The sequence below is a fragment of the Pseudorca crassidens genome, chromosome 11 (genome assembly GCF_039906515.1).
Source record: "Pseudorca crassidens isolate mPseCra1 chromosome 11, mPseCra1.hap1, whole genome shotgun sequence".
Classification (NCBI taxonomy): Eukaryota; Metazoa; Chordata; class Mammalia; order Artiodactyla; family Delphinidae; genus Pseudorca; species Pseudorca crassidens.
This window is the reverse complement of record NC_090306.1, coordinates 8,393,692-8,418,764: the sequence shown is the minus strand read 5'-3', so window position 1 is coordinate 8,418,764 and position 25,073 is coordinate 8,393,692. Positions and strand designations below refer to the sequence as shown.

The window sequence follows — 25,073 nt, the reverse complement described above, 5'->3', positions numbered from 1 at the left end:
CTCTCTCTCTGTCTGTCTCTCTCTCTCTCTCTCTCTGTCTCTCTCTCACACACACACACACACACACACATGTTCTGCCCTAGGAAGATTGCTGCTTTATCCAATGGATAGTCTTATATATACTTGTCTTTCTTACCTGCTATTCTGTTCTTCATTCTGCTATTCACCTACATTCTTTACTGTTTTTCTGGTCCAATAAATCATGGTACTTCTCTGCATATCTGAGAATCTCTCATATCATCTGTCCTTGAATCTTATAGTCCTTATATTTTTGTGTATTTTCCTTAGCTTTGATAACTGCATTTAAGAATATCTCTGCCCCTAGCTTTTCTTTCAGATCTGTTCATGTCATTTTGATATACTGCTTTTTTCTCTATCTATTTAGGATGTGATGACCATGGATGGCCTTCCGTATGACCTCACAGAAAAACAAATATATCACATAGGGAAGCAGGTCCTTTTGGCTGTGGTAAGGCTTGGAGAAATGACAACAGATGGCAGTGATTTTTCTTGTTAGCTTGGTATTTAATGTCATATTTCTCAGTTATGCTCTCAAATGGGGTATATATTATAAAGGAAATCAGATGGAAGTTAGGGGACGGAAACTCAAGCACCAATAAATTGTTTTCAATTCTTTCATGAAATTATTTAGATAATATAATTCAGGATTGGTAATTCTAGGAAGAAAGTAGTCAGTTTAAAGTGTTTTTTTAATATTTATTTATTTGGTTGCATCGGGTCTTAGTTGTGGCAGGGGGGCTCCTTAGTTGTAGCTCACTGGCTTCTTAGTTGCGTTTTTTTAAAGAAGATGTTGGGGGTAGGAGTTTATTAATTTATTTTTGCTGTGTTGCGTCTTCGTTTCTGTGCGAGGGCTTTCTCTAGTTGTGGCAAGCGGGGGCCACTCTTCATCGTGGTGCGGGGGCCTCTCACTATCGCGGCCTTTCTTGTTGCAGAGCACAGGCTCCAGACGCGCAGGCTCAGTAGTTGTGGCTCACGGGCCTAGTTGCTCCATGGCATGTGGGATCCTCCCAGACCAGGGGTCGAACCCATGTCCCCTGCATTAGCAGGCAGATTCTCAACCACTGCGCCACCAGGGAAGCCCTGGGCTTCTTCATTGCAGCAGGCAGGCTCCTTAGTTGCAGCTCCTTAGTTGTGGCATGCGAACTCTTAGTTGCAGCATGCATGTGGGATCTAGTTCCCGGACTAGGGATCAAACCCAGGCCCCCTGCATTGGGAGCACAGAGTCTCAACCACTGTGCCACCAGGGAAGTCCCAATTTAGGGTTTTTAGAATGAACAGGGGGCTTCCCTGGTGGCGCAGTGGTTGGGAATCCGCTTGCCAATGCAAGGGACACAGGTTCGAGCCCTGGGAAGATCCCACATGCCACGGAGCAACTAAGCCCGTGTGCCACAATTACTGAGCCTGTGCTCTAGAGCCCATGAGCCACATCTACTGAGCCTGCATGCCACAACTACTGAAGCCCGTGCGCCTTGAGTCTGCGCTCCCCAACAGGAGACACCACCGCGATGAGAGGCCTGTGCATCACAATGAAGAGTAGCCCCTGCTTGCAGCAACTAGAGAAAGCCCAGGTGCAACAATGAAGACCCAACGCAGCCAAAAAGAAATAAATTTATTATTTTTTTTTTTAAAAAAAGAAGGAACAGGAAGGGTTTTAAAAGCTTTCTCAGTCTTAAGGGTAAAAAACCAGGGCCAAGAGCTGTATGTCCACATACTTCCAGATATATACTAATGTTAACATAACAGATGTAAAAGGGGAAAGGGGAAGCAAGTTGGGAGAAGAAATGGGAATAGAAACTGAATGGGTGAAAGGCTACAGAACCAGAAGGAAGCTTATAATTTATACCTGTAAAACAAGAAATACTAGTTCAGAACATGTTAGGTTGTAGATTTGCTTCGATACTGAATGTGATAGGAGTTACAGATACTTTAAAAAGAAGAAGGAACAAGGGGAAAAGGAGGAATAAAAAAGAAGGGGCAGAGGTGAGAGCATTTCTTTATTTTAAACTAACCTAAATAAACAGGGAAGAGAAAGAACTCAAGGTTTAAGAAAAAAAAAAGTTACCTTTACCAGAATTACTCAGGAAATTTAGATGACTATTCCTATGAAATTATTTAGATAATTGTGTTTAAAATTAGTTACGGAAAATCAGGGCTCTGTGAAGCTACTATTTTAGTATTTGATATATCTTGCTACCTTGAGGTATGAAATATACAAGAGATATAAAAGGAATCAGAGAAAGCTTAGGAAAAAAGAGGTGATGAAGTGAGAAAAAGTTAGTTGAAGTTCTCATGGAGCAAGGGAGAGAGCACATCATACAAATAAATGTTAACTATGGTGTTTGGATGGCCTAGTTGGTATATTTCCTTGATAAAGTTAGGGTATCAGGGGCTTCCCTGGTGGTGCAGTGGTTGAGAGTCCGCCTGCCGATGCAGGGGACACGGGTTCGTGCCCCGGTCCGGGAGGATCCCACATGCCGCGGAGCGGCTGGGCCCATGAGCCATGGCTGCTGAGCCTGCGCGTCTGGAGCCTGTGCTCCACAACGGGAGAGGCCACAGCAGTGAGAGGTCTGCGTACCGCAAAAAAAAAAAAAAAAAAAAGTTAGGGTATCAGGACAAATGAACTATTTAAAAAACAGAAATAGACTCACAGCATTGAAAACAAACTTATGATTACCAGAGGGGAAAGGGGAGAGGAGGGATAAGTGAGGAGCTTGGGATTAACAGATACACACCATATATAAAACAGATAAACAACAAGGACCTACTGTATACCACAGGGAACTATATTCAATATCTTGTAATAACCTATAATGGAAAAGAATCTGAAAAAGAATATATATATATGTATATGTGTATATATATATATACACATATACATATATATATACATATATATCTGAATCACTTTGCTGTACATCTGAAACTAACACAACACTGTAAATCAACTATACTTCAATAAAAAGTTAGGGTATCAGGACAGGGCTTACCTTGTATTCTGAACCATAATTGCAGGGGTGCCCCATAGAGATGCAGTGATCACACTGGAGCATTCCTGAGAGCCCAAGGTTACCAGGTATAAGGCAATAACATACTATTTTTTCTAACTTTTAACAACCTCAAGATCAGTACATTCTTCAATTCTTCTCATTACAGTATAATATCTTTGTTCTGAGACCTCACCTGAGACAAAAAACCAAAAAACCAAAAAATCCCTGCTAGTCACTGTTTGCTTCACCATCAATGACTGGAAATTACCACCTTCACCTTTTATTTTTTCACACCATTCTTGTTTAGTAATCATAGACCTCAGTCTCTAGCGCTTCAGTCATGTATAGTTTTTCAGCATCTCTGTATGCCTTGAACACCTTGATGTTGGGGGAAATGATTTCAACACATCAGTGTCATTCAGGTGCAGTGGTTCTCAAATGTCTTCTTGGCTGTGCTATAATCATTTTGATACCTCTTAAAAAGATAGGTTATCAGGTCCCTCTTCCTAGATTTTGGTTAAGTAAATCCGGAGAGAAAACCTTATGAATTTATAAATCTCTCAGGCAATTCTGGTTTGCAGCCTGGCCTGAAAAGTATTAGTAGAATTTGTAGTACTTCCTATGAATTAGAATACTGGGTTCTGGTCACTACCACTTAGTACCAGTGTGACCTTATATAATCATTTAGATTTATCTGAAAGTTACTTCCCTAACTCACCTCATCTAGTTATTTTAGGGACAAAATGAGATGATGTAAAACTGTATATAAATTTATTATTATGACACTCAACTTTGCTATGTATATATTACCCTGTTTGGGAGACTGCTGCTAGAAACTTGAAACCTACTCTCCTTCCCCTTGTCTAGCTGGGTCCTATCTGAGAGGAAAATCAGGCCAGGGTCAGGGTCAGAGTAGGAGATTATAATTTCCAAACCCAGTACAAATGTTATTTGGATTATTTGCTGTTTGCTAAGCTTTATTTGTTTGTTTTAAAGCAAAGCTAGTGTATTTACTAATACATGTGTCTTCAAAAATATAAGGGTATATCAACGTATCCAAAATGTGTAAATCATTTGTCAAACCCCAGAGAATGTACAATGCGAAAAGTGAACCCTGAAGTAAACTCTGGACTTCAGTTGAAAATAGTGTATCAGTATCAGTTCATCAGTTGCAACAAATGTATCACACTGATGCTAGTTGTTAATAATAGAGGAGACTATGAAGTGGGAGGGAAGGGATGTGGGAGTGCTATGGATTTTCCACTCAATTTTGCTGTCAACTTAAAACAACTCTTTAAAAAAAAAGTCTTTTAATTTTTTTAAAAAAGGAATGAAGTATTTGTATCAGTTTGCTAATCTTAAACACAATGCAAACATGTCTGATTCATTATAAATACTTGGAAGCCGGACTTCCCTGGTGGCACAGTAGTTAGGAATCTGCCTGCCAATGCAGGGGACACAGGTTCCATCCCTGGTCCAGGAAGATCCCACATGCTGTGGAGCAACTAAGCCCGCATGCCGCAAGAGCCACAACTACTGAGCCCGCGTGCCACAACTACTGAAGCCCGCGTGCCTAGATCCCGTGCTCTGCAACAAGAGAAGCCACCACAGTAAGCCCCTGCTCGGTGCAACTAGAGAAAGTCCGCGTGTAGCAACCAAGATCCAACACAGCCAAAAATAAATAAATAAAAATTAATTAAAAAATTAATAAATACTTGGAAGCGATATGTCATTATTAATGAGGCTTGTTCAGAGTAGAAAATATACTTTTCTTTTCAAGGGTTTGTTTCTCTTTATCTGTGACCTAAGCCATGACCTCAGAGAGCTGATCCATCTTTGATCTCATGTTGACAGGAATTTCTCCAGGATAAGCATCTGTTCCATGGGGATGTGGCAGCCAGGAATATCCTGATCCAGTGTGATCTCACTGCTAAGCTCTGCGGACTGGGCCTGGCTTATGAAGTCCACTCCCGAGGGGCCATCTCGTCTACTCGCATCGTACCTCTCAAGTGGCTCGCCCCAGAACGGCTTCTGCTGAGACCAGCTGGCATCAAAGGAGACATGTATGGTTTGTTCCTGCCCTGCCCTATGGATTTCTTCCTTTCTCGACCCAGGTGTCCTCCAGCTCATGAACATGACTGGGTCTATTGTCAATTATGTCTCCACATGAAATGTCTACTGAGAAGTCAGCCTCTCAAGCAAAAATGCGTGTTATGTGGCAGAGCTCCTACTTGGCATCTGCCTGCAATCCTTTTAGTGCCTTTTGAAGTATTCCCTCTGTGTTAGATTAGAAACCTTAATTAGGAGAGAAAAAAAGTGAATAGATTATTCATGCTAGTATCTGAGGACTTAATCTGGTGGAGTTTTATCTGTGTATCTAGTTTTATCTGAAAGAGGTAGGTCCTCTTAATCAAAAGTTTAGTTAAACTAGGACTTATTAAAATAAGTACCTATGTGTGTGTATACTCAATTTATTTTAACTTAAAACATATAAATAGATATTTAATTATCAGTCTTTTGGAGGAGGGCCAAGGGGATAGACCTGCTGTGCTAAATGAAGTTACGTGTTGTGTTTCTTGTATAAGTAGCATCCATAATGAATTACTTTTGAGTTTCCGTTTGGGATGACTCTAAATAGAGTGGGAAACTTGAAAACGCTTGTGACGCAGTTTGACTACAGACACTTCGTTAATTTTTTCCCAGTTTTCTACAGTTGTCTCACCCACGCAATGTGACAACACTTTCTTTTTAGCAGCTTGGTTTTACAGAATATTTTCAGAGCATTCAATCTAGTTTTCAGGGAGCTAATGCTTTGGGCATGTATATTTAATCAGCTTACGTAATATTTAATTACATAATTACAGTTACATGTAGGATTGGCATAAACAGGATTGTAAAGAACTGCGATTGACTTTTGGTAGCCATATAACTCAACTGCTCGGAGGAGCACATAAACATAATATAGAGTATCTTACTAGCCATGAATGTTATGAGTTGCGGGGGAAATTTAGAACATCAGTTGATGTGGTCAGTCAATTAAAAGACTGCTTTTTAATTTTATTTATTTATTTTTTGGCTGTGCCGTGCGGCATGTGGGAGCTTAGTTCCCTGACCAGGGATAGAACCCATGCCCCCCTGCAATGGAAGTGCAGCGTCTTAACCACTGGCCCTCCAGGGAAGTCCCCAGAAGACTGCTTTTTTATTTCATTGCTGTTTCGCTGACATCTCCTTTTAAATAGAGGTCTGGGAGCTTTGAGGGCTTAACTGGGAAATATTGCTCATTTAATGATGATATTATAGAATAGTGAAATATACATCTCTTGAATCATATTGCTTAGGCAAATGCCTACTCCAATTATGTATAAAACTTGTTATGTTAATATTTTTCCTAGGTTTGGGCAATTAGATCTACTGAGGAAATAGTAGATAAATGATAAAACTTGCTTGGCCTTGAGCTAAGAATAAAGGCTAGAATTTCAGCAGGGAGAAATGGAAAGGATGAAAAAGATGCAGAGGGGAATTTCTGTATGTTTGGGTGAATATGTTTGCATGTTTGCACAAACACTCACAATTTAGCAAATAATGGTAAATATCTATTAATGTGTAATATAGAAAAAAGGAGACATAAATTCAGTACTCAAATAGATTAGATTCTAAGGGGATTGGACAGAAATGCTTTCTAATGGCACTACCTCATTGCTTATTGTATCAGTCACCCTTGATTCCCTTTCATTGCCTTTGTAATGGGGTTCTTACTGAAGGCCTCTGGTACTTAAGTGAGCTGTCTTTACGAAAGGCAGAAATAGAAATTAAATCCATGGCCTTGTTTCTTTTACAGCTGGTCTTTTGGGATACTGCTCTACGAGATGGTGACTCTAGGTGAGGAGGATCCCCAAAGTAGTGTGCACCTATACAAAAATATACAAGGATGTTTATTTGGGTGGTGGATGACATTTGCTATGAGAAGGGGTTTCGGTACAATCTCTGAAGGTTGAACTGAGTTGACATAGAATCCTGATTTTTGAGATAGTCTTGTAATGTCTTGATTCCCTGCCTCTCTCTCTCCTTCCCTCTTCTGTTTTTAACTTTCTTTTGCTTTCTTTCTCTTTCTTTCCCTCAACACTTTACAAATTCCATGGGAGGTATTAAAATCCAAGGATGATTCCAAGGATGATCTTGCATAAACATAAAAATATTGTCTTTAGATTTATTAATCCACTTGATGGAGAAACTATAGCACCTTCTCATGTTTGGGAAGCAGAGGGCAGATTATCTTATGTCTCACTTTGCTTTATTTTGTTACTTTCCTAAACACTCAACGTTCTGCTAAGTTATCAGTACCCACCCCCATCTCTTTTTTTCCAAAATTCTCTAAGCTATATCCTTACTTGATCACCAGGGAGCAATTATATCTATTAGTTTTTCTATGGCTATACTTTTGCAGGTAATTAGCCCAGGTGGATGGAGAGTAGTGTTAGTTATACTTTATATTCTGAGGACCCTTAAGTTCTCTTACTACTCTCATTCTTTCCATACCAACAGGGGCACCTCCATATCCTGAAATTCCTCCTACCAGCATACTACAGCATCTCCAAAGAAGGAAAATCATGAAGAGACCCAGTAGCTGCACACACACCATGTAAATGGTTTTTAAAATCTTTTTTTGCTCTTCATCAGTCGTGCTCCTTTCAAAGTGGCTCAGATGACCCTCAGCTGTCCTTTGTGTGCTAATGTACAACCCTAAACCAAACCTCTGCAGTAAAACACATCTGCTCACATATACGATGTACACGTATATGTATATCATATGTATGTGTGTATACATACACACACACAAAATATTGAGGCAACCACTGAGTACTATGTTAGAAATTTAAGTTTGCTAACATTGTTAAAGCTTAGTTCTTCTGGAAGCTTTTAAAATAGACCAAATCCAATGCAAATACAGTAGTGTTTTATCTATTTAAATGTCAGTCTCAGTTAGAGACTACTGGCTTCAGTTCTAATATAGTTGTCATAAAATCCATTGCACTACAGTTACTCACTGGTTCCTATTTAATATTTAACTTAAAAACATATTGATTATCTGTTTTCCCAGTTCTAAGCATGTTGGAAGCCAACCAAAAGTGGGGGTGAGAAGAAATGAGGCAGGAGGAGGAGGATATCAAATTGTCAGCAGAAAGGGACAGTTGGTGAACTAACGTAGAGGCAGAAAATGGAAAAATTCAAAATTACATTCAGAATTTTATAACCAATAAAGTACAAAAAAAGGTTGTTATAGAACATAAGAAAAGGTTAAATTATTTTTAAGAAGACAGGAGTTAATATATTAATATACATTTCTATTAAAGTTGTTGCTATTTTGTAAATTTTTCAGCACTGAAAGGGTAAATTTCCAGCACCTGGGTTTCCCAACATTAAACAGTTACAGCATCAAGCATGTTAAAACTGTTAAATATCATAACTGTTGACATATATTTTTATGTGTAATACACACACATACACACAGTATAGTGATACTGGCTGGGTATACTAGAATGGAGTTGTTGACAAATATTTCTCATAGGCTTTATGTGTATAAAAGGCTGTCCTTGATACTGGGGAGAGACATTTAACTGATAAAGTACCTGGTCTTGAAGAAGGATGTCAGAAACAACATGAAAATCAACATAAAATTTGAGGCAATAAGTAGAATGGTCAAAAGCTCAGATTCATCTCACAGAGTCAGAAAGACACACGTTCAGTCCTAGTCCTACTACTTTACTGTGCGTTGTGTACTTATTTTAAAATAGGTATAATGATAATCCTACCTCAAAATTATTGTGAGGCTACAATGAAATAATGCATGCTAAGTTCCCCTACCATGCCGTTTATAATAAGTAAGTTCTTGGTAAAACATTAGCAGTATTATTAAAATAGCATTTTCTACAAAGTCTCATCGTACAACATTAAAGAGTGTGGGAAACACAGTGCATGCTGAGGTTTATAAGGAAAGGAATTGAGACTTAAATCTGTAGGAAAGGATATTCAAGGAATTGGGCAGAGCATGAGCAAAGACAGAGTTGGGTGTTACTAACCACATCTAGGGCATAGCAAGACACTGACTTGTCAGGAGGAGAGGGCTTCAGTTAGGCAAGAACTATATGTTAAGAAGCTAGGGGGTGGTATGTTGACTTTATATGGTGAGCAGTGGTAAATCACTGTAGGTTCAGGAATGAGATTTGATGAAGAGTGTTTGAAAACAGGCTATGTTGTAAATTCTCTAGAAACTGGATTGAAGCAAAGACAGATTAAAGGTGGTAAGTACTTCTATCTCGATTAAGGCAATTTCCTAGAGAAGCTAAGTAATAAAGAGGGGAAATGACCTGGATTAAAGGAAGGAACCATCTAATTACATTATCTGAAATGAGTATGAATCGTATTATTCCATACCTTCTTATTTTCCTTGCTGTAATGTAGCTCATACTGGTAGATAAGTTATAGCAATGGTTTGGAATGATGCAGATTAATAACATGTAAGATGAAAACACTTAAGAGTTTTTGGTAATCTAATGGAAAAAAAACCTGTTCTGTCATACTGATTGTAGTTTAAGAAATATTTAGTCATTCCTTTTATAAAAAGGGTCCTGTTGAGAAGATGATATTAAGAGACTTAGCATTAGGAGGATGAGAAGGAACAGTATTCTCTGGGAAGCATGTGGGACACAGCAGTGAGAAGTAGGTTAAAGACTCATAGGTTTCTTTTGTTAAGGTTTGTTAGGAGATGAGACAGTTTCTCTTGTTTCTCTTGTTTTCCTTTCAGGTACGGTCTCATGAAGTCCTGCTGGCGTTGGAGTGAGGACAGCCGCCCCTCACTTAGAGAGCTACACTCACGCCTAGAAACTGCCGCTCGAACTGCCAATGACAAGGCTGTGTTGCAAGTACCAGAATTGGTGGTGCCTGAATTGTACGCAGCTGTGGCAGGCGTCAGCGTGGAGAGTCTCTCCTATAGCTATAGCATCCTTTGAAGATCCTGGGGCAGCACACATTTTTGGGAGATCATATACTCTTGGAACCAATTCCTCCAAGAACAGAGACAAGACTTTCCAGTGGGACATAAAGGGAGGAACGGGACATGGATCCTGCATCTTCCCCTACATATTTCCCCAGAAACCTGAAATGATGCTAGATGAGGCTGCACACAGCATATACCCTCGAGACTGAGAAGTACAGTTTCATTTCTGTTATCCCAGTCCTGAAGATGCAGGGTAGATGGGATGGACCGTGTCAATGCAAGGGAGGTTTTACAAGTCTGCAGTGTTCGTCGCAGCATGGCACAGATAAGCTGGTCCCTCCCACCACAGGCTGGTTTCCTTTGAAACATGCTTTTATCTAGACTATTATAAGGTCCAGAAAATTGGAATCAAATGAGGGAAGAGAAAGCTGATAAAGGAGTTGATGAGAAGAAAATTGAAGGTTCTACTTGCTCAGGAGTATAGATGAGGACCAAGGTCATCCTTCAGAGAGAAGGGGGAGGAAGGACACACAGGACTTCATTCCTGGTCCGTTCATGCAGGGCTGAAGGAGAACGATTAAGGAAGACTTCTGAGCTCCCCCTAAGGTGTATATAGGAGAAATATGGTCCCCTTTGATCTAATTCTGAGGTAGGTGAACCCTGTTGGTACTATTTTAACTAGAAGCTGGCGGGGTCATTTCATGATTAAGAACATTCAACATGTACTTTTCAACAGTCTGGCTTCCTGGCCCCTATGAGACTAGGGAGACTGAGCCCAGAGGGTCAATTGGTTCGATGATGAATACACTGTGTATTTAATAAATGGGAAATATGGAAGTCAAGCAAAAGTGCTTAGTAGGCAAGGACGTCTTTAAAAGGGCTAGAAAAGGATGTAACCTGAGATGGAAGGATGATAGCTTCCCATTTTCAATCATCCAGTGATCTACTGTGAAACTTATTTCATTAAATTCATATTTATTGAGTGAAAGTAGGCTTTTCAGGTTATACAGTTGCCAAAATCTCTCCAAGAGGGAGAATAACAGTAGATAAATGAAAGCTAATGACAACAGAAAAATTCAAGAGGCAATCTAGCTTGTCAGAAAAGGGATTCCTCATGCGTGAGAAGGGGATACTACCTACCTCACAGGGTTGTCATGAGGATTGAATGAGAGGATATATTTGTACCGTATCTGGCACATACTATGTGCTCAATAAATGTTAATTTCCTTACTCTCATCCTTACTAGCCTAGAATCTTTCATATCTTTTTCATTTAACACCTACGGTGGCCAAGAAGAGAACCTCGGTCTGTCAGTCACACTGCAAGGGAGGACATGCTTAAAGATGATGGGATGGTCCAAATACCACTTGACTAAAATGAGGAAGTCGTAATTTTTGTGTGAGCGTGTGGATGATGACAGGCATCTCCTACTAGTTCAAAATACTGGAAATATCATGATAATGACAGTTCAGTTGAACACGTGGTCTGTGATTTTAAACAATACCTTGGATGCTCTAGAAGGGACATCCAAGGCTGCTATAGGAAAATGACTGGCAGTTGAAAAACTTGCAGAAGTTAGAATCCTGATGGAGTCATGAGGAGTCGCCCAACTGAATAATGATTCTTGCACCTCTAGGAATACCACAATGACTAGACAGAATTTAAATGCGTGGTAAGCAGCAATAGAGAGAAGGGAGGAAGAATGGCTCAGCACAAAATGATGAAGTCCTATGGGATCTCATTGTTCTCAGCTGTTCATTTAAGTCAAATTTACAAAATATTTATTTATTTATTCAACTATTTTCAAAGAATAGAGTGTTAAGGACAACTGTGCCAGACACTGTGCTAGGTGTTGGATAAAAAGAAATGGAGAGCTTTGGCTTACAGTCTAGAAAGCAAGAGACACTATATACACATTTATGTGGGTATTTGTTAATTACAACTGTGATAAGTGCTGTGAAGAAAAAGTATAGGGTAGTAGAAGGGAGTATAAAATGGGGACCTCCCTGAAAAAATGGCATTTAGACTGAGACCTTAGGGATGGGTGAGTAAGCCTGACAGTGAGGAGAAGAGAGTTCCAGTTGAAGGATTATGTATGTGAAAACTCTGAGGCAAGAAAAAACTCAGTTTGAGGAACTGCAAGGAGGCTAGTGGGAGGGAGGTATAGTGAAGTGGGAGGAGAGTGGTGCATGATGAAACTGAGCATTGCTCTTTCACACTGTATTTTTTTTTTTTTTGCAAGGGAAATAATGAATTCACCTTTACCAATGATATTCAAAGTAGCACTCGACACTCATCCATCAGGGGTAAATTAGGAATAATAAAAATCAACTCTACCAACAGTCTGGGAATAGATCAGATGATCCAAGAGGGAATACTTCTCAAAATCCCCACCATGTACAAAAATAGACTCAATGGAAAAGAGCAGCTTTTAAAATATGTAAGAGGAAAAAAATATTAATTCTACAAATAGTTATTCATTGTATACCACACACAAAGCTCAAAGTTAGCTTCTATGGAAGAAATAAAGACAAATCCTGAATGACTCAAGCCTTCAAGTCACTTATTTGGTAGTAAATTCGTGCCCCTCATTTTTTTAATTACATATCTTTATTAGGAAAAATATTTTGAGCACTCAACCCTACTAAAATTATATAATTTATATATAGATGTAAAATATACACAGTATAAAATAAATGCAATATAAATTAAAATTGGTAAAATAAAGAAATATTATTTTTTAATTTTATTGGAGTATAGTTGCTTGAAATAAATCTTATTTTTAAAATATTTTGCTAGTTGTCTCACATTGTATGTTAATGTTTGTTTTGGTAGGAGGCAAAGAAGCAGACAATTGCCATTTTAAACTTTGTTTTTCTGGATATAGGTCTGGAACATTGGATACAGTAATTGTTTATTCAGAGGAAACTGGGTCTTTCCCTCACTTGGCCAGGCTTTTTCCAAAGGAGAATTATATTTCTGGCATCTTTGACTTATCAGCCATACCAGGTATTCCCAAGCTAATGAATGGAAAAAAGAATGAAAATATTTACCATTAATCAAGTTGAATCCAGGTTAGGGTTTGTTTTATTGTTTTGATTCCCTCCTCTCCCAGTCTTGCTTTTCCAATTTATGCTTTATGGTTAAAAAAAATTGCAAAATAGCTAGGAACTGAGCAAATGCCCACCTGGAAACCACGTCTCATTGAAACTTGACAATGTAATTCAACTTAGAATAGTCTGAACCAGTAGTTCTCAAATCATGTTCGTGCACAACACTAGTTTTAGGTATTTTCTATTAAAATTGAATAATAATATTTTTCACCATGCTAAAGAAAAAGTTAGTGAATAGAATCTTCTAAATCTTAACCTTGCTGTAACAACTGTTGTTAAATATTTGCTCTACCATGACTCATTTAAACAAATAAATGTGTATCAAATACAGTAGAAGACTGGGAGAATCACCTATTATGCTTAATTTAGCAGACTGGTTTTACTTGTATTGGAAATAAGAATTAGTGGTTATGCTATGTGTTAGAAGCATATAATATTGTCATATGCTCGATAAATTATTAGTTTGAATAATGGAATTGAATATATCATGTCATAATAATCTAGCAATAGCTTCAAGTGCTCACTCACCATATATGAACATATTTGAGAAACAATGGTGTGGAAGTTTTGGTGTTTCTGCATGATGGTGGTTTTCTCATTAAAAAAAGTAACTCCACTGAGTGGTTTAAAACAGCGGTCCCCAACCCCTGCGGGGCGGGGGTGGGGGGGGCGGTTCCTGTTAAGAACCAGGCCGCACAGCAGGAGGTGAGCCAGCGAAGCTTCATCTGCCGCTCCCCCTCGCTCCGCACTGCTCGCATTACCGCCTGACCATCCCCTAACCCCGCATCCGTGCAAAAGCTGTCTTCCACAAAACCGGTCCCTGGTGCCAAAAAGGTTGGGGACCACTGGTTTAAAAGACATATATGGTTAAAACAGAGAAGTCTGCTACAGAAGGGAAGAGAGAAAGATGGGTGGATGGAATGAAGACTGAAATAGACCATAGTCATTCTGACATTTAAAAACATTTCAATTACCTTAGAATAATTTTTTAGACCATATAATATTCTTGATTTACTACTCTGATCCATTTAATGTAACAAGCTAGCCCTAACAGTTTTTGTCTGTAAATACAAAATCAAAACTATTCAAAAGCTACTGATAAAATAAAGAAAACAAATGAAAACAACAACTATCTTTGGGCTTGCCTGGTGGCGCAGTGGTTAAGAATCCGCCTGCCAGTGCAGGGAACACGGGTTCGAGCCCTGGTCTGGGAAGATCCCACATGCCGCGGAACAACTAAGCCCGTGCGCCACAACTACTGAGGCTGCGCTCTAAAGCCCGTAAGCCCCAACTACTGAGCCTACGTGCCACAACAACTGAAGCCCGTGCACCTAGAGCCTGTGCTCCGCAAAGAGAAGTCACCACAATGAGAAGCCCGCTCACTGCAACGAAGAGTAGCCCCTGCTCGCCGCAACTAGAGAAAGCCTGCGCACAGCAACGAAGACCCAACGCAGCCAAATAAATAAATAAATAAAAATTAAAAAACAAAACTATCTTCTCTAATTATCACAAGAAAATCAGAACATATTTCTGGAAATTGTAAGTAGGAATGATTCGATAATTTTAAATAGTGGGGCAAAAGGCAAAAAAGGTGTGAGGACAGAGCAGACATGAGAGATCAAAGGAAGAGAGAATTTTAGACATAGGAAACATCAGAATATTTAAAAGATGAAATTAACACTTAGAAGAAATAATCATCTCTGACCCTAGCCCTCTGACTTGATTCATCATCATGAAGTTGAAAGCAATAAACTTAAAAACTTCAATGGGAAATCATTATTTTATCAATGAATAATGTGTATTTGATTAAATCATTAAGCCTTCATTTCAGCTGGAGTTGGAAAATGAAATGTTTATTTCTTAATTACTTCACAAGGGTTTTTGAAGCTAACCACAGAGAGATTGCATTAGCAAAGGCAGAAATAGTTCTTCATTTGGCTTCATTTAAGCAGCCCAAACATTTATTTTTATAAATAAACTATGCTGTCACCAGTAAGTATGTCCTAATTTGAAGCCTACAGCCATTGAGATTGAGATTTCTCAATGTTCCAAAAATATTTTCTGTTTCCAGCCCATGTAAAAGCATATAAAATGGTTCTTATTTAACTTTGTTGTCCAAAATGATAGCCACTAGACATGTCTGGCTATTTAAATATTAAGTTCACACAAATTAAATAATATTTAAAAATAAAAATTCAGTTCCTCAGTCTCACCAGCCACATTTCAGGTGCTCAATAGCCATTCAGAAAGTTTCCATAGCTCTGGTGTATAACATCCAAGAAGACCACAATACACAAATGCTTTATCACTTTCCAATCTTTACGGTGACACAAGAGACGTACAGTTTGGCTTTTTTCTTTCTTTTTTTTTTTTTGTTAATTATAGGAAGGATTGAGTAAGTATATTTTCACATTTCATCTTAAAAACAGATAGGGTTAGAGAGGATTAGTCTTGAGCTCAGATGTCTTTTTAGGGGATAAAGACAGTAATTGGTTACAGATAAAAATCTTAACCCTGTGCATTCCATAAGCTCTATTTACACAGTCACAGACCTGGTACCTGTAGCTCTACCTAGGTAAGCGTGAACACTTGGCACATTTGCCAAAAATGGGAAGGAAATGCATTAGGAAATCCAAAGATTGCATGAGGCTCCCTACAAAAAACAAATGGATTACTGCCTATATTTTCAGAGATATTATGGAATATTATGATCAAGTTTCTGTGGATTATTTTTGTGGTAAGTACAGTGACTGACGTATCCCAGTTTGCCTGGGAAGTTCCAGGTTTTAAGACGGAAAGTCCCACATCCTAGGAAACTCCTTGGTCCTGGGCAGACTGGAATGGTTCATCACCCTAGTGATGAGGGATGGTGCTTTATGTTTCTTGTATATTTTCCATAATGGCAGCCTATATTGGAACTGAATAATTTTTCTATATTAACATTTATACAATGGTTAATATAGTTTTCTATATTGACAGTTATACAATTGCTAATACAGACTCAACATAACCTGCCCAGTCTGCTTTTCTGGTTATTCTACTTCTGTGAACTTTGTGTTCTAATTATACTGAAATGCTTGGCTTTCCCAAGGCATGCATTGTAACACGACTGCACCTTTGCTCAGGCTATTTGCTTTTCCATCCCTCTGAACATATACTGAATTTACCCAACAAGGTCCAACTCAAATAGCACATCTTGTCACAAGCCTTCCCTGGTACTTCCCCTTTCTTCAGCTTCCCCAGTAAAGTGATTTGTGTCCTCTGCTGTATTACCAGCATTAAAAAGATTTTTTTTTTCCTTATAGCATTTGCTTCCTTGGGCATGTGTCTACATGTTTGTTTCCTAGACTACAAGTGCAAAGGGCTCTTTTTTAATTACCAGTGCCCAACAATTTCTGGCATGTAGGAAATGCCCGTTATAACTCATTATATAATGTTTTATAAATTCTAAATCTTATTTGACATGCATTATCTCATCTGATCTTTTCAACAATTCTTTGAGCTTGACAAAGTTTATTGTAGTCTATTCGTTTGGCTGACGAATAAACAGGCTTAGAGATAGCGTCTTAACCACGGTTAGGTAGAGATACGTGATGGGAACGAATCCCAGGTCTTCTGACTGCCACTCTTTCTACCAAATCCCACTGAAGGTTAAAATCATCCAACAGGCAGGATTATTCTGTGTGTTGGTAAAAGAAAGGTAATGAATAATATCTGAACAATAGGCTTTGTGTAAAGCTCACCTTGCCTTTCCCCATCCTTCAAAACCTATCCTAGATGAGCACTCCTTCCCTTTCCCCATGTAATTCTATCTGGTAAGAAACGCGGGCTGAACCACTTGATCTTAAGTCAAGGTGCCAAAACTCCAGAGGCCACCAGAGAGTAACCCTTACTGAATAAGTTTTATTATTAAAAGGAATTCTTTTATATCATGACTGCCAGAGATTTTTCAGTTTCAACGTGCCTTTCAAAATTTCAGACCTCCTGTCTGATGAATTCTTTTTACTTTGTCTCTACTACTGGCTTCTAGGTGTCGGATAACTAGCCATCATTGTCCGAGGGGAAAGGCCCGTGTTAGGAATCTAGCAGGAGAAGGGTTTGTATTCCCGAGGTGCCATTCTGATTCTGGGATTTCGCTTTACTCACTCCACGAATCAGGGGAATAAGGCCACACCCACCTCACGGATGCCGCGAGAATCAGAGACAGAGACCCGACAAGTCAGAGCGACTGCGAAACTTTAGCTCCAAGCCCGTAACAAACGCTTTCATATTTTCACACTTCTGTGCTTTCCTAATAGAATATGATCTACTGAATTTTGAAAATAATACGCTTCCAACCTAGTAAAGTTCAGGTCGTTGCCGCCCGCCCCTTCCCCGCGCGCCTCCACGCCTCTCACTCGAGTCCCCGCCCTCCCGCTTTCCTCTGGGGGAGGGGGGGTGTCGCAGGAGGCGGAAATGCCGCAGTGACGCGTTTATCCTGCGCGACTGACGTCACTGCCAGGCGTCCGGCGGCACGTTGGCTGGGCCTTCGGCGGGCTTTTCGGCGACAAGGATGGCTATGGCCAGCGATTTCTACCTGCGCTACTATGTAGGGCACAAGGGCAAGTTTGGACACGAGTTTCTGGAATTTGAGTTTCGGCCGGACGGTGAGCAGAAAAGCGGCCGCGGCAACGAAGCGCGGTGCTGAGCAGGGGGAAGCGACGTGGAGAGGCCGCAGAGGAGTTGGGGTGGGTGGGCGCGCCTCCGCGGGCTCGCGAGTGTTCAGTAGGGCCGAGGAGCTTAAGGAAAATGGGAAGCGTACATTGGCTTTGTGAATAAAAGAGTAAATTGGTGTCAGTTAATTAAGAAAAGCCGATCCTGCCAGATAGTAAAGTTCAGAATCCTAGCATCAGTTCACCGGAAGGGACCTTAAAGGCTCTCTAGTTTATCTGCCTAATACCTGAACGTTTGTGAGAACATCTCCACCACGCGGTGGACGCATGGATGCTTAAAATCTTCCGGTGAACAGTAAATTTCGGACTGCCCATTCATCTTTTTTATTCATTCAGGCGCTGTATGGAAGGCAAAATGTCGAGAAAAACGAATGAGGCCTGCTCTGAAGCGGGGAGCCCCACGTGTAGAAAAATGAGTGTAATGCCGTGTTTGGGGTGCCTAAATACAGTTGTTCCCTATAGGATGCATTAAGACTATAAAGAAGGGGCGTGGTTAGTTCTACATGAAAGAGTCGGCAGTCTTTTTAGAGAAGGTGACAGTTGAGGTGAGTCTTGAAACGAGAGGAGATTTTTTTCTTGGTCTCTGAGGGGAAAAAAAGAGTCAGACTGCTGAGAGCCGTATGAGGTGAAACTGCCTGCTGCCCAAGAAAAGTGCAGCAAATTCTGTCTTTGGACAGCTCTGATTCTCTTTAGATGGTTGTACTGTATATTGAATTCTTATTGTAACAACGACAGTCCCACTGCATAGACTTTTCTTTTTTGAATGCATATTATGTGCTGGGCAACATGTAAAAACAAAAATTGAAGGGACAGTAACGCATAAGACTCTTTACTTCCCCTCAAGGAGTTATACCTTGGTGGGTGACATAGACATGAAACTAACCGTAAGGCAGTATAGATATTAAGTGCTGTCCTTCATGCTTTGGACAAAGTTCTGTGAAGGCATGAAAGAAAAATTAGGGGAGGATGACATATTAGGAAAGGGGAGGAACATCGCACATTTCATGTAGAAGTCAAGGTAACTTCGGCTCTGCAATTATTTAGAAACCTTAATCACCTTACCCTCTCTGGTTCTCCCCAAGTCTTTTCTAAATTTAGCTAAGGAGCCAAGTTTACCTGAATTCTCCATCTGTTCTTTCTTTGTGTGATACTGTTTTCAGGGCCTTTGCCTGTGAACAACTTTTAGCTTGTCTGTATCACTTTTAGCCAGTCACATAAATTAAGTAGTCTAAGATTATGAAGGAAATTTCATTCCAGAACACTGGTTCTCATCTGCCACCACACCATTCCACAACCTTTCCATAAGTAATGATGAGTTCCAAAGACAGTGATTCCTAAGGGCTTCTCATTAGGATAACCTGTCATTTTAGAGGATCAGGGTCACATTATCACAATACATCTGTATCTGGGCAATTGACCAGCCATGAGGAGAAGCAGACATTAGGGAATTCATCAAAATTAATTGTAGATCAGGTAACAAACTGGTCAATTTTTATTCAGAAGTTATAGTTTGTGTGCTTCTTAATTACAATTCTAAAACAGTATCATTGCCATAATACATTAATTTGAAGGAAAATAATTAAAAGAACATTTTGGAGTAGTGGGGAAAGCATGTGTATTGGAAGAAGGTAGATCTAGGTCTAAATCTTGTGTGACCCCGGGCAAGTTACTTAACTCTGTTTTCTCAACTATGAATACGTGAGAGAATAAAACATACTTTTTAGGGTTGTTTTACAGATTAGATTAAATGTTCTGGGTAACTCAGCACCAATAAGACATGTAATGTAAACTTTAGAAGAAGTGTTAGTTCCTTTTTTAGATTCTCTGTCTAGATCATGACATAGCTTAAGAAAAATGGGCCTTGAAAATAACCTTCCCATTATATGGAATTGTATTGAAGGCATGGAGTTTAAAAAGTTGACTGGCTTCAACTTCAGCCAACTTAACAGCAAATACATGTTCAGCATTGATCTTATGCCAGGAGGGAGGAAATATTAATAAAAGTAGTAGTATAAAATGATTTTTACCTTCAAAATTGCTTACGATGTCATTTCTTTATATTTTAGCAGTTTTTGCTGTTATAGATTGAATTTTTTTCCACTTCCCACAGGAAAACTTAGATATGCTAACAACAGCAATTATAAAAATGATGTCATGATCAGAAAGGAGGTAAGTTTTTTACAGATGTGTAATTTTTTATATTAAACCTGTTTCCCTCATGTCTGTGTTTTTTTTACATATTTAAAGTACATCTAAGGCTGTAAAGAAGAAACCGATGTATAGATTGAAAAAGGCTTCTAATTGTAGCATCGATAACAACAAAAGAAGCAATCTGAATATATTAAGTTGTAGTCCCACATTCAAGTGTATCATTTAATTCATTTTATAATTAACTTTGTCTTTTTACTCTATTCATTATTTAAAACTAATTAATAATTATGTTTTAAACACGGTATGAATTTTAAATGAAAGTCTCAAAAGTTAGGTATAAGAAAAAGTTCAAAGCACTAACTGTGCTGTGTATTTGTATTTGTCACTGTTCACCTCATAGATTTTGTGTTGACCACTCAGAGGTACTTGAGTCCTGTGTTACAAAGGCAGAATACAAGGTTTTAAGATGAGGCTGGTGTTGAGAAGAGGGAAAAATATGTTTTAAAGGAAAGGGCAAGAGAGTGAAGAAAAATCATAAGAATGATTCTTTCCCATGTTGTACTTTTAGAATCAGAATTCAATTTTTCTTTAATATTCTATTTGAATACTCAGGGTTTGTAACTCTGTTTTATTATTGCCTTCTGAGTTGTGTTGAGAAATAGACACTGAAATTTTTATAACTTGTTTTCAGGCTTATGTACACAAGAGTGTAATGGAAGAACTGAAGAGAATTATTGATGACAGTGAAATTACAAAAGAGGATGATGCTTTGTGGCCTCCCCCTGACAGGGTTGGCCGGCAGGTTTGTATTTAATAATTCTTTAATTGCATAAATACTAAAAATTGTTAATATAATTATTATGTTTCTCCTTGTTTATTTAGAATAGCTCCTCATTGAGTCTTGGGTTTTCCATTTAGTAGGCACCTGGTAAATACTTTATAATTTTATTTCACTTTGCGTCATTTTCTGTGCTACCGCCTAGTAGTAAAGGAGTCACTTTAGACATCTTTCTGAACAGTCTTCTCTGCAGCCACCCCAGCTAAAGTTAAGATGTTTCACAGTGTTATGAATGATTGCTATTATTGGTTAATTACTTTTATTAGGAAATAAAAATAGGTAGGAAAAAACACAAGTGTTTGTTAAATTTGAGAATTAGAATTCTCATTGACTACATAAAATTCACTTTCGCCAGATTTATAACTTTGAAAGTTCTTACTTGCATCTTTATGCCCCAGAGAGTGATTTGATTGGTTTCTTTGTTCCAACTGACCGTTGCCTTTGCCTCTCATATTCCCTTCAGAAAAATCGATGGGCTGCTGAAGAGCTCTGAAGGCCTAATTTCACTCTGTAGAAAGCCAGTTTGATTTCTGAATTGGGTCTTTTCACCTGTTGGAGAAATGAGATATGACCCCAGGAGGAAGAAACATTTAATTTCGCTTTTGTATATTCCCGAGGATTATACTGTATAACAACTTCTTTGACTAGAAGAAAATGTGGCGAAATCTAATAGATGCTGACTCTCTGTAGCAGTAACTTAACACTTCTCTTTAAAGAAATATTATTTAGGAAAGCAAAGGTAATAGTTAACAGTATTTATTTTATGCACTGCAAACACTTTTAAGAAGTAAATTTAGATCTGTTTGTTTTATACATATATACGTTTGCATTAAAAATAGCAACAAACCTTTTATTATCTCTTTAGACTCAGGGAGAGAACAGTGTTTTCATCTACCCACTTGATGTGTTCATGTGTTTTGGTTAGTGGGGAGGATTACTCATGCTCCAGAAATTGTCTGTTGGATCTTTAAGTCAAAGATTTTACGATTGTTTGAGAGTCTTATTTAATTCTCCATTTTGTGTGTGCCATAAACTGTACATAATTAGATTTTCTGCTCAGATACACAGCTAGGAGTGTCTTTAAGGTCATCTGTTAATTTAAACTGAAAAATCACTACAGACATAGCCTCTTACTTTTTCATTTTAGATTTGCAGATAAAATATGGAGAAAAATTTATACTTAATTTTGGCACACTAGAAATATCTATATTACGTTATATTTGTTTTACTAGTTCTTAATTTTAATTGTTTTGTGAAGTCAAAAGAGTATGAATCAAATATTAGTACCATCACTTACTAGTGGTTCTACATCAACAGTTTTTTCCCTCTGTTTTATGAGTCTTGGATTTCACATTTGTAAAATTAGGCAAATAAAGCTGACCTAGAAGGGTAGGCTTTATTAGTCCAATTTGAGGGATTACAGAGAATGTTTGTAAAGTCCCTAGCACCAGGCCTGACACATAGTGGGTACTAAGTAGTACTGTTATTAATATGCAGTTTATTTGTAGAGCCTGGTAGAAAGGGTAAATGTGTTTGTATTTATTATATTAAAAATAGGCTTATACCCATATTACTAGTTTTACTCACATAAGAAACATTTCTCTGTCACTCGTAAGTATATCATTCATTTGATAGCATCATCTTTTTGAGATCTGTGGAAAGCAATTCTTTTTTTTTTCTCTTTTTTTTGGTTATTTCTCTCTTTTTTTAACATCTGCATTTATTTCTATTTATTTATTTATGGCTGCGCTGGGTCTTCGTTGCTGTGCATGGGCTTTCTCTAGTTGCGGCGAGCAGGGGCTACTTTTCATTGTGGTTCACGGGCTTCACATTGCTGTGGCTTCTCTTGTTGCGGAGCACGGGCTCTGGGTGCGCGGGCTCCAGTAGTTGTGGTGCGTGGGCTTAGTTGCTCCACGGCATGTGGGATCTTCCCGGACCAGGGCTCGAACCTGTGTCCGCTGCATTGGCAGGTGGATTCTTAACCACTGTGCCACCAGAGAAGTCCCTGGAAAGCAATTCTTGATTCATCCTAATATTGGGGACACCTGAGGAGCTGATGAGATTTTTTTTTTATTTTACATAGTTTATAGCTACCATGTCGTTTCATTTTTGGTTTTTTTTTTCCTCCTCTATGATGGCTAGAAAACTTGCAGCTAAAATTGGGACTTCTTGGTAGCAAGAATACATATATCTTGTGGGATGGATTTTTATATTAACTACATTTCTCTGTTTTATTTTTTTCAGGAGCTTGAAATTGTAATTGGAGATGAACACATTTCTTTTACCACATCAAAAATAGGTTCTCTTATTGATGTCAATCAGTCAAAGTGAGTATGTTAAAGCATTTTGACTAAATTGACATAATTTATTAGAGGGGCTCATTTTAGCACCATAGCCAGTTTGGTAAGATTATTTTAATTGCAACCTGTATCAGTTCATTATGTATATGTAATCCTCATTTTTATAGTAGTGAAGACTTGTTATCAAAGAAGTTAGCAGTATATTTTACTGATTGCCAAAAATAATCTTAATCTGGACACAGCATCACAAAATTTAAAAGAAATCCTTATTGGATTTATCAGCCTTATTAGTCCCATATAACATCATTCTCCTCCTTGGATTTAATACTTGAAAGAAATGGAAAAAGCCCCAGTATAGCTTAAGTATGGCTTTAGCTACCTGTGTCTTCCCAAGCTCTGTAAGTGCGGTACCACATAACCATTGTCTGAAAAATCTCTCTGCCTCCAATTATTTCTTTCCACTCTTTCCCCTCAAAATGTTCTTATAGTGTCTTTTTCCTATCCCCCTAAATTGTAATAATTTATTTGTTTGCTTAACTGGTTTCAGTGTAAGCTCCCTGAGAACCTTGCCGTATCTCAAAGTTAGTGCAATGCCCGGCACACAATAGGCGCTTTATAATCAATAGAGGAAAGGAGAAAGGAATTAATGCATAACTACTGGATACAAAAGGCTATGTTCATATATGAAGACTGGCGAGATACTTTTAAACTATCACATCTGTTTTCCCATAGTTGGTGAGGATGTGGCATTTGTATCCTACTGGGATTGTAAATTGTTACAGTGTTTTTTGGAAAGCAATTTGATAATATGCATCAAAAGCTGTTAATATTTTTCATTTATCTTTGTCCAACTGATTTCATTTCTGAGCATTCATCTATCCTGGGAAATACTCTGAAATAATGAAAAAACTTTATTATTCATAAAGATGTTCATTAAAACCTTAGTGATAATTGGAAAAAAAAATCCAAATGCTAACAAGGAGAGATTTGCTAAATTAATTAAAAATTATTTGTGACTTTTTTTTTTAATGTAATGGAAAAAGTAATGTTTAAAAGGCCACAGTAAATGATTTTAATTATGAAAAATATTAGAGAAATACCAAAATATTTATAATTATTCCATGAGGAATGACATTATATAGTATTGAGTTTCTTTTTTCTATCTTTATAATTTTATTTGCCTTAAACATTTTTGTGATGCATAATGTTATTTTTTATAAGGAAATAAACACTTTAAATATGAAATGAATACTGATGAAGAAATTTATGTATTTTTTTATTACAGAAAAGGTAGAGATGGGAATTGTTCAGGTTATCCATTTTAGTTATCAGAAAATGCTTTCTTTCTCCTCAAAATTCCTTTAATGTAATTGTTTTAGGTTTTTGGTCTTTGTTTTGTTTTAGGAATTAATTTGTACTATTATGTTGTCTCATTTTAGGAAGAAAAAAGTAACTTTTATCTTTTTAAATTTTAGGGATCCTGAAGGCCTTCGAGTATTTTACTATTTGGTACAGGACCTGAAATGTTTAGTTTTTAGTCTTATTGGATTACATTTCAAGATTAAACCAATCTAAATTGTTTTTTGAAACTGTGTTTATATTTAATTAAGGGATGGGTGAGGGAGGGTTTGCCATTTATGATATTGGGGTTTTTTTGAATGTGAAGCAAGCTTTTTTTGTATGCAAATTGAAAATAAGAGAATACATAAACAGGCTTAATGATTATCTTCACCTGGGTCCAAGTGGCTTGGACAGTCCCCACACACATTAAATTCTGTAAATAAAAACCACCTTTATTGAAATTTTGCTCCAATAAAACATATCAAAGCCTGGATGGAGAGTGCATTTTTTCCTTCAGGAGGCTGTATCTCTGATTCATTTTAAAGATAAAAATTGTTCTAGTAGGTGCATTCTATGGCAGAGGGTCTTTCACATAGAAATATGTAGCCAGATTCCC

General features: G+C 38.1%; 2 protein-coding genes across 7 annotated transcripts in view; both read left to right on the top strand.

The window, feature by feature from the left end:
- Positions 1-12,547, top strand: part of STYK1 (serine/threonine/tyrosine kinase 1) — a 55,480-nt gene extending 42,933 nt beyond the window's left edge. For all 5 annotated transcript variants that reach the window (XM_067695698.1, XM_067695697.1, XM_067695695.1 and 2 more), the window contains 5 exons: positions 386-469; positions 4,863-5,071; positions 6,847-6,887; positions 7,551-7,647; positions 9,811-12,547. In XM_067695698.1, the coding sequence (XP_067551799.1) occupies positions 386-469; positions 4,863-5,071; positions 6,847-6,887; positions 7,551-7,647; positions 9,811-10,015 (636 nt within the window). In that variant the 3' untranslated portion in view covers positions 10,016-12,547. The remainder of the gene's footprint in view (positions 1-385; positions 470-4,862; positions 5,072-6,846; positions 6,888-7,550; positions 7,648-9,810) is intronic.
- A 5,036-nt stretch (positions 12,548-17,583) lies between these two features.
- Positions 17,584-24,948, top strand: MAGOHB (mago homolog B, exon junction complex subunit). 2 transcript variants are annotated; one of them, XM_067695693.1, is made up of 6 exons: positions 17,621-17,761; positions 18,164-18,372; positions 19,938-19,996; positions 20,670-20,780; positions 23,061-23,143; positions 24,592-24,948. In XM_067695693.1, exons 3-6 carry the CDS (start codon positions 19,982-19,984, stop codon positions 24,689-24,691), a joined length of 309 nt encoding a protein of 102 aa, XP_067551794.1. In that variant the 5' UTR covers positions 17,621-17,761; positions 18,164-18,372; positions 19,938-19,981; the 3' UTR covers positions 24,692-24,948. The 2 variants fall into 2 exon arrangements, with proteins under 2 accessions (XP_067551793.1, XP_067551794.1); XM_067695692.1 differs by lacking the exon at positions 18,164-18,372 and having other exon boundaries at positions 17,584-17,761.
- Positions 24,949-25,073: the final 125 nt, after the last annotated feature.

What these genes read in the sequence shown, in the direction of transcription:
- MAGOHB (XM_067695692.1), top strand. Translation starts at nt 17,668, where the DNA reads ATGGCTATGGCCAGCGATTTCTACCTGCGCTACTATGTAGGGCACAAG. An exon ending in ATTTGAGTTTCGGCCGGACG is followed by an intron (nt 17,762 to 19,937) that starts GTGAGCAGAAAA and finishes CACTTCCCACAG; the next exon opens with GAAAACTTAGATATGCTAAC. An exon ending in CTGACAGGGTTGGCCGGCAG is followed by an intron (nt 20,781 to 23,060) that starts GTTTGTATTTAA and finishes TATTTTTTTCAG; the next exon opens with GAGCTTGAAATTGTAATTGG.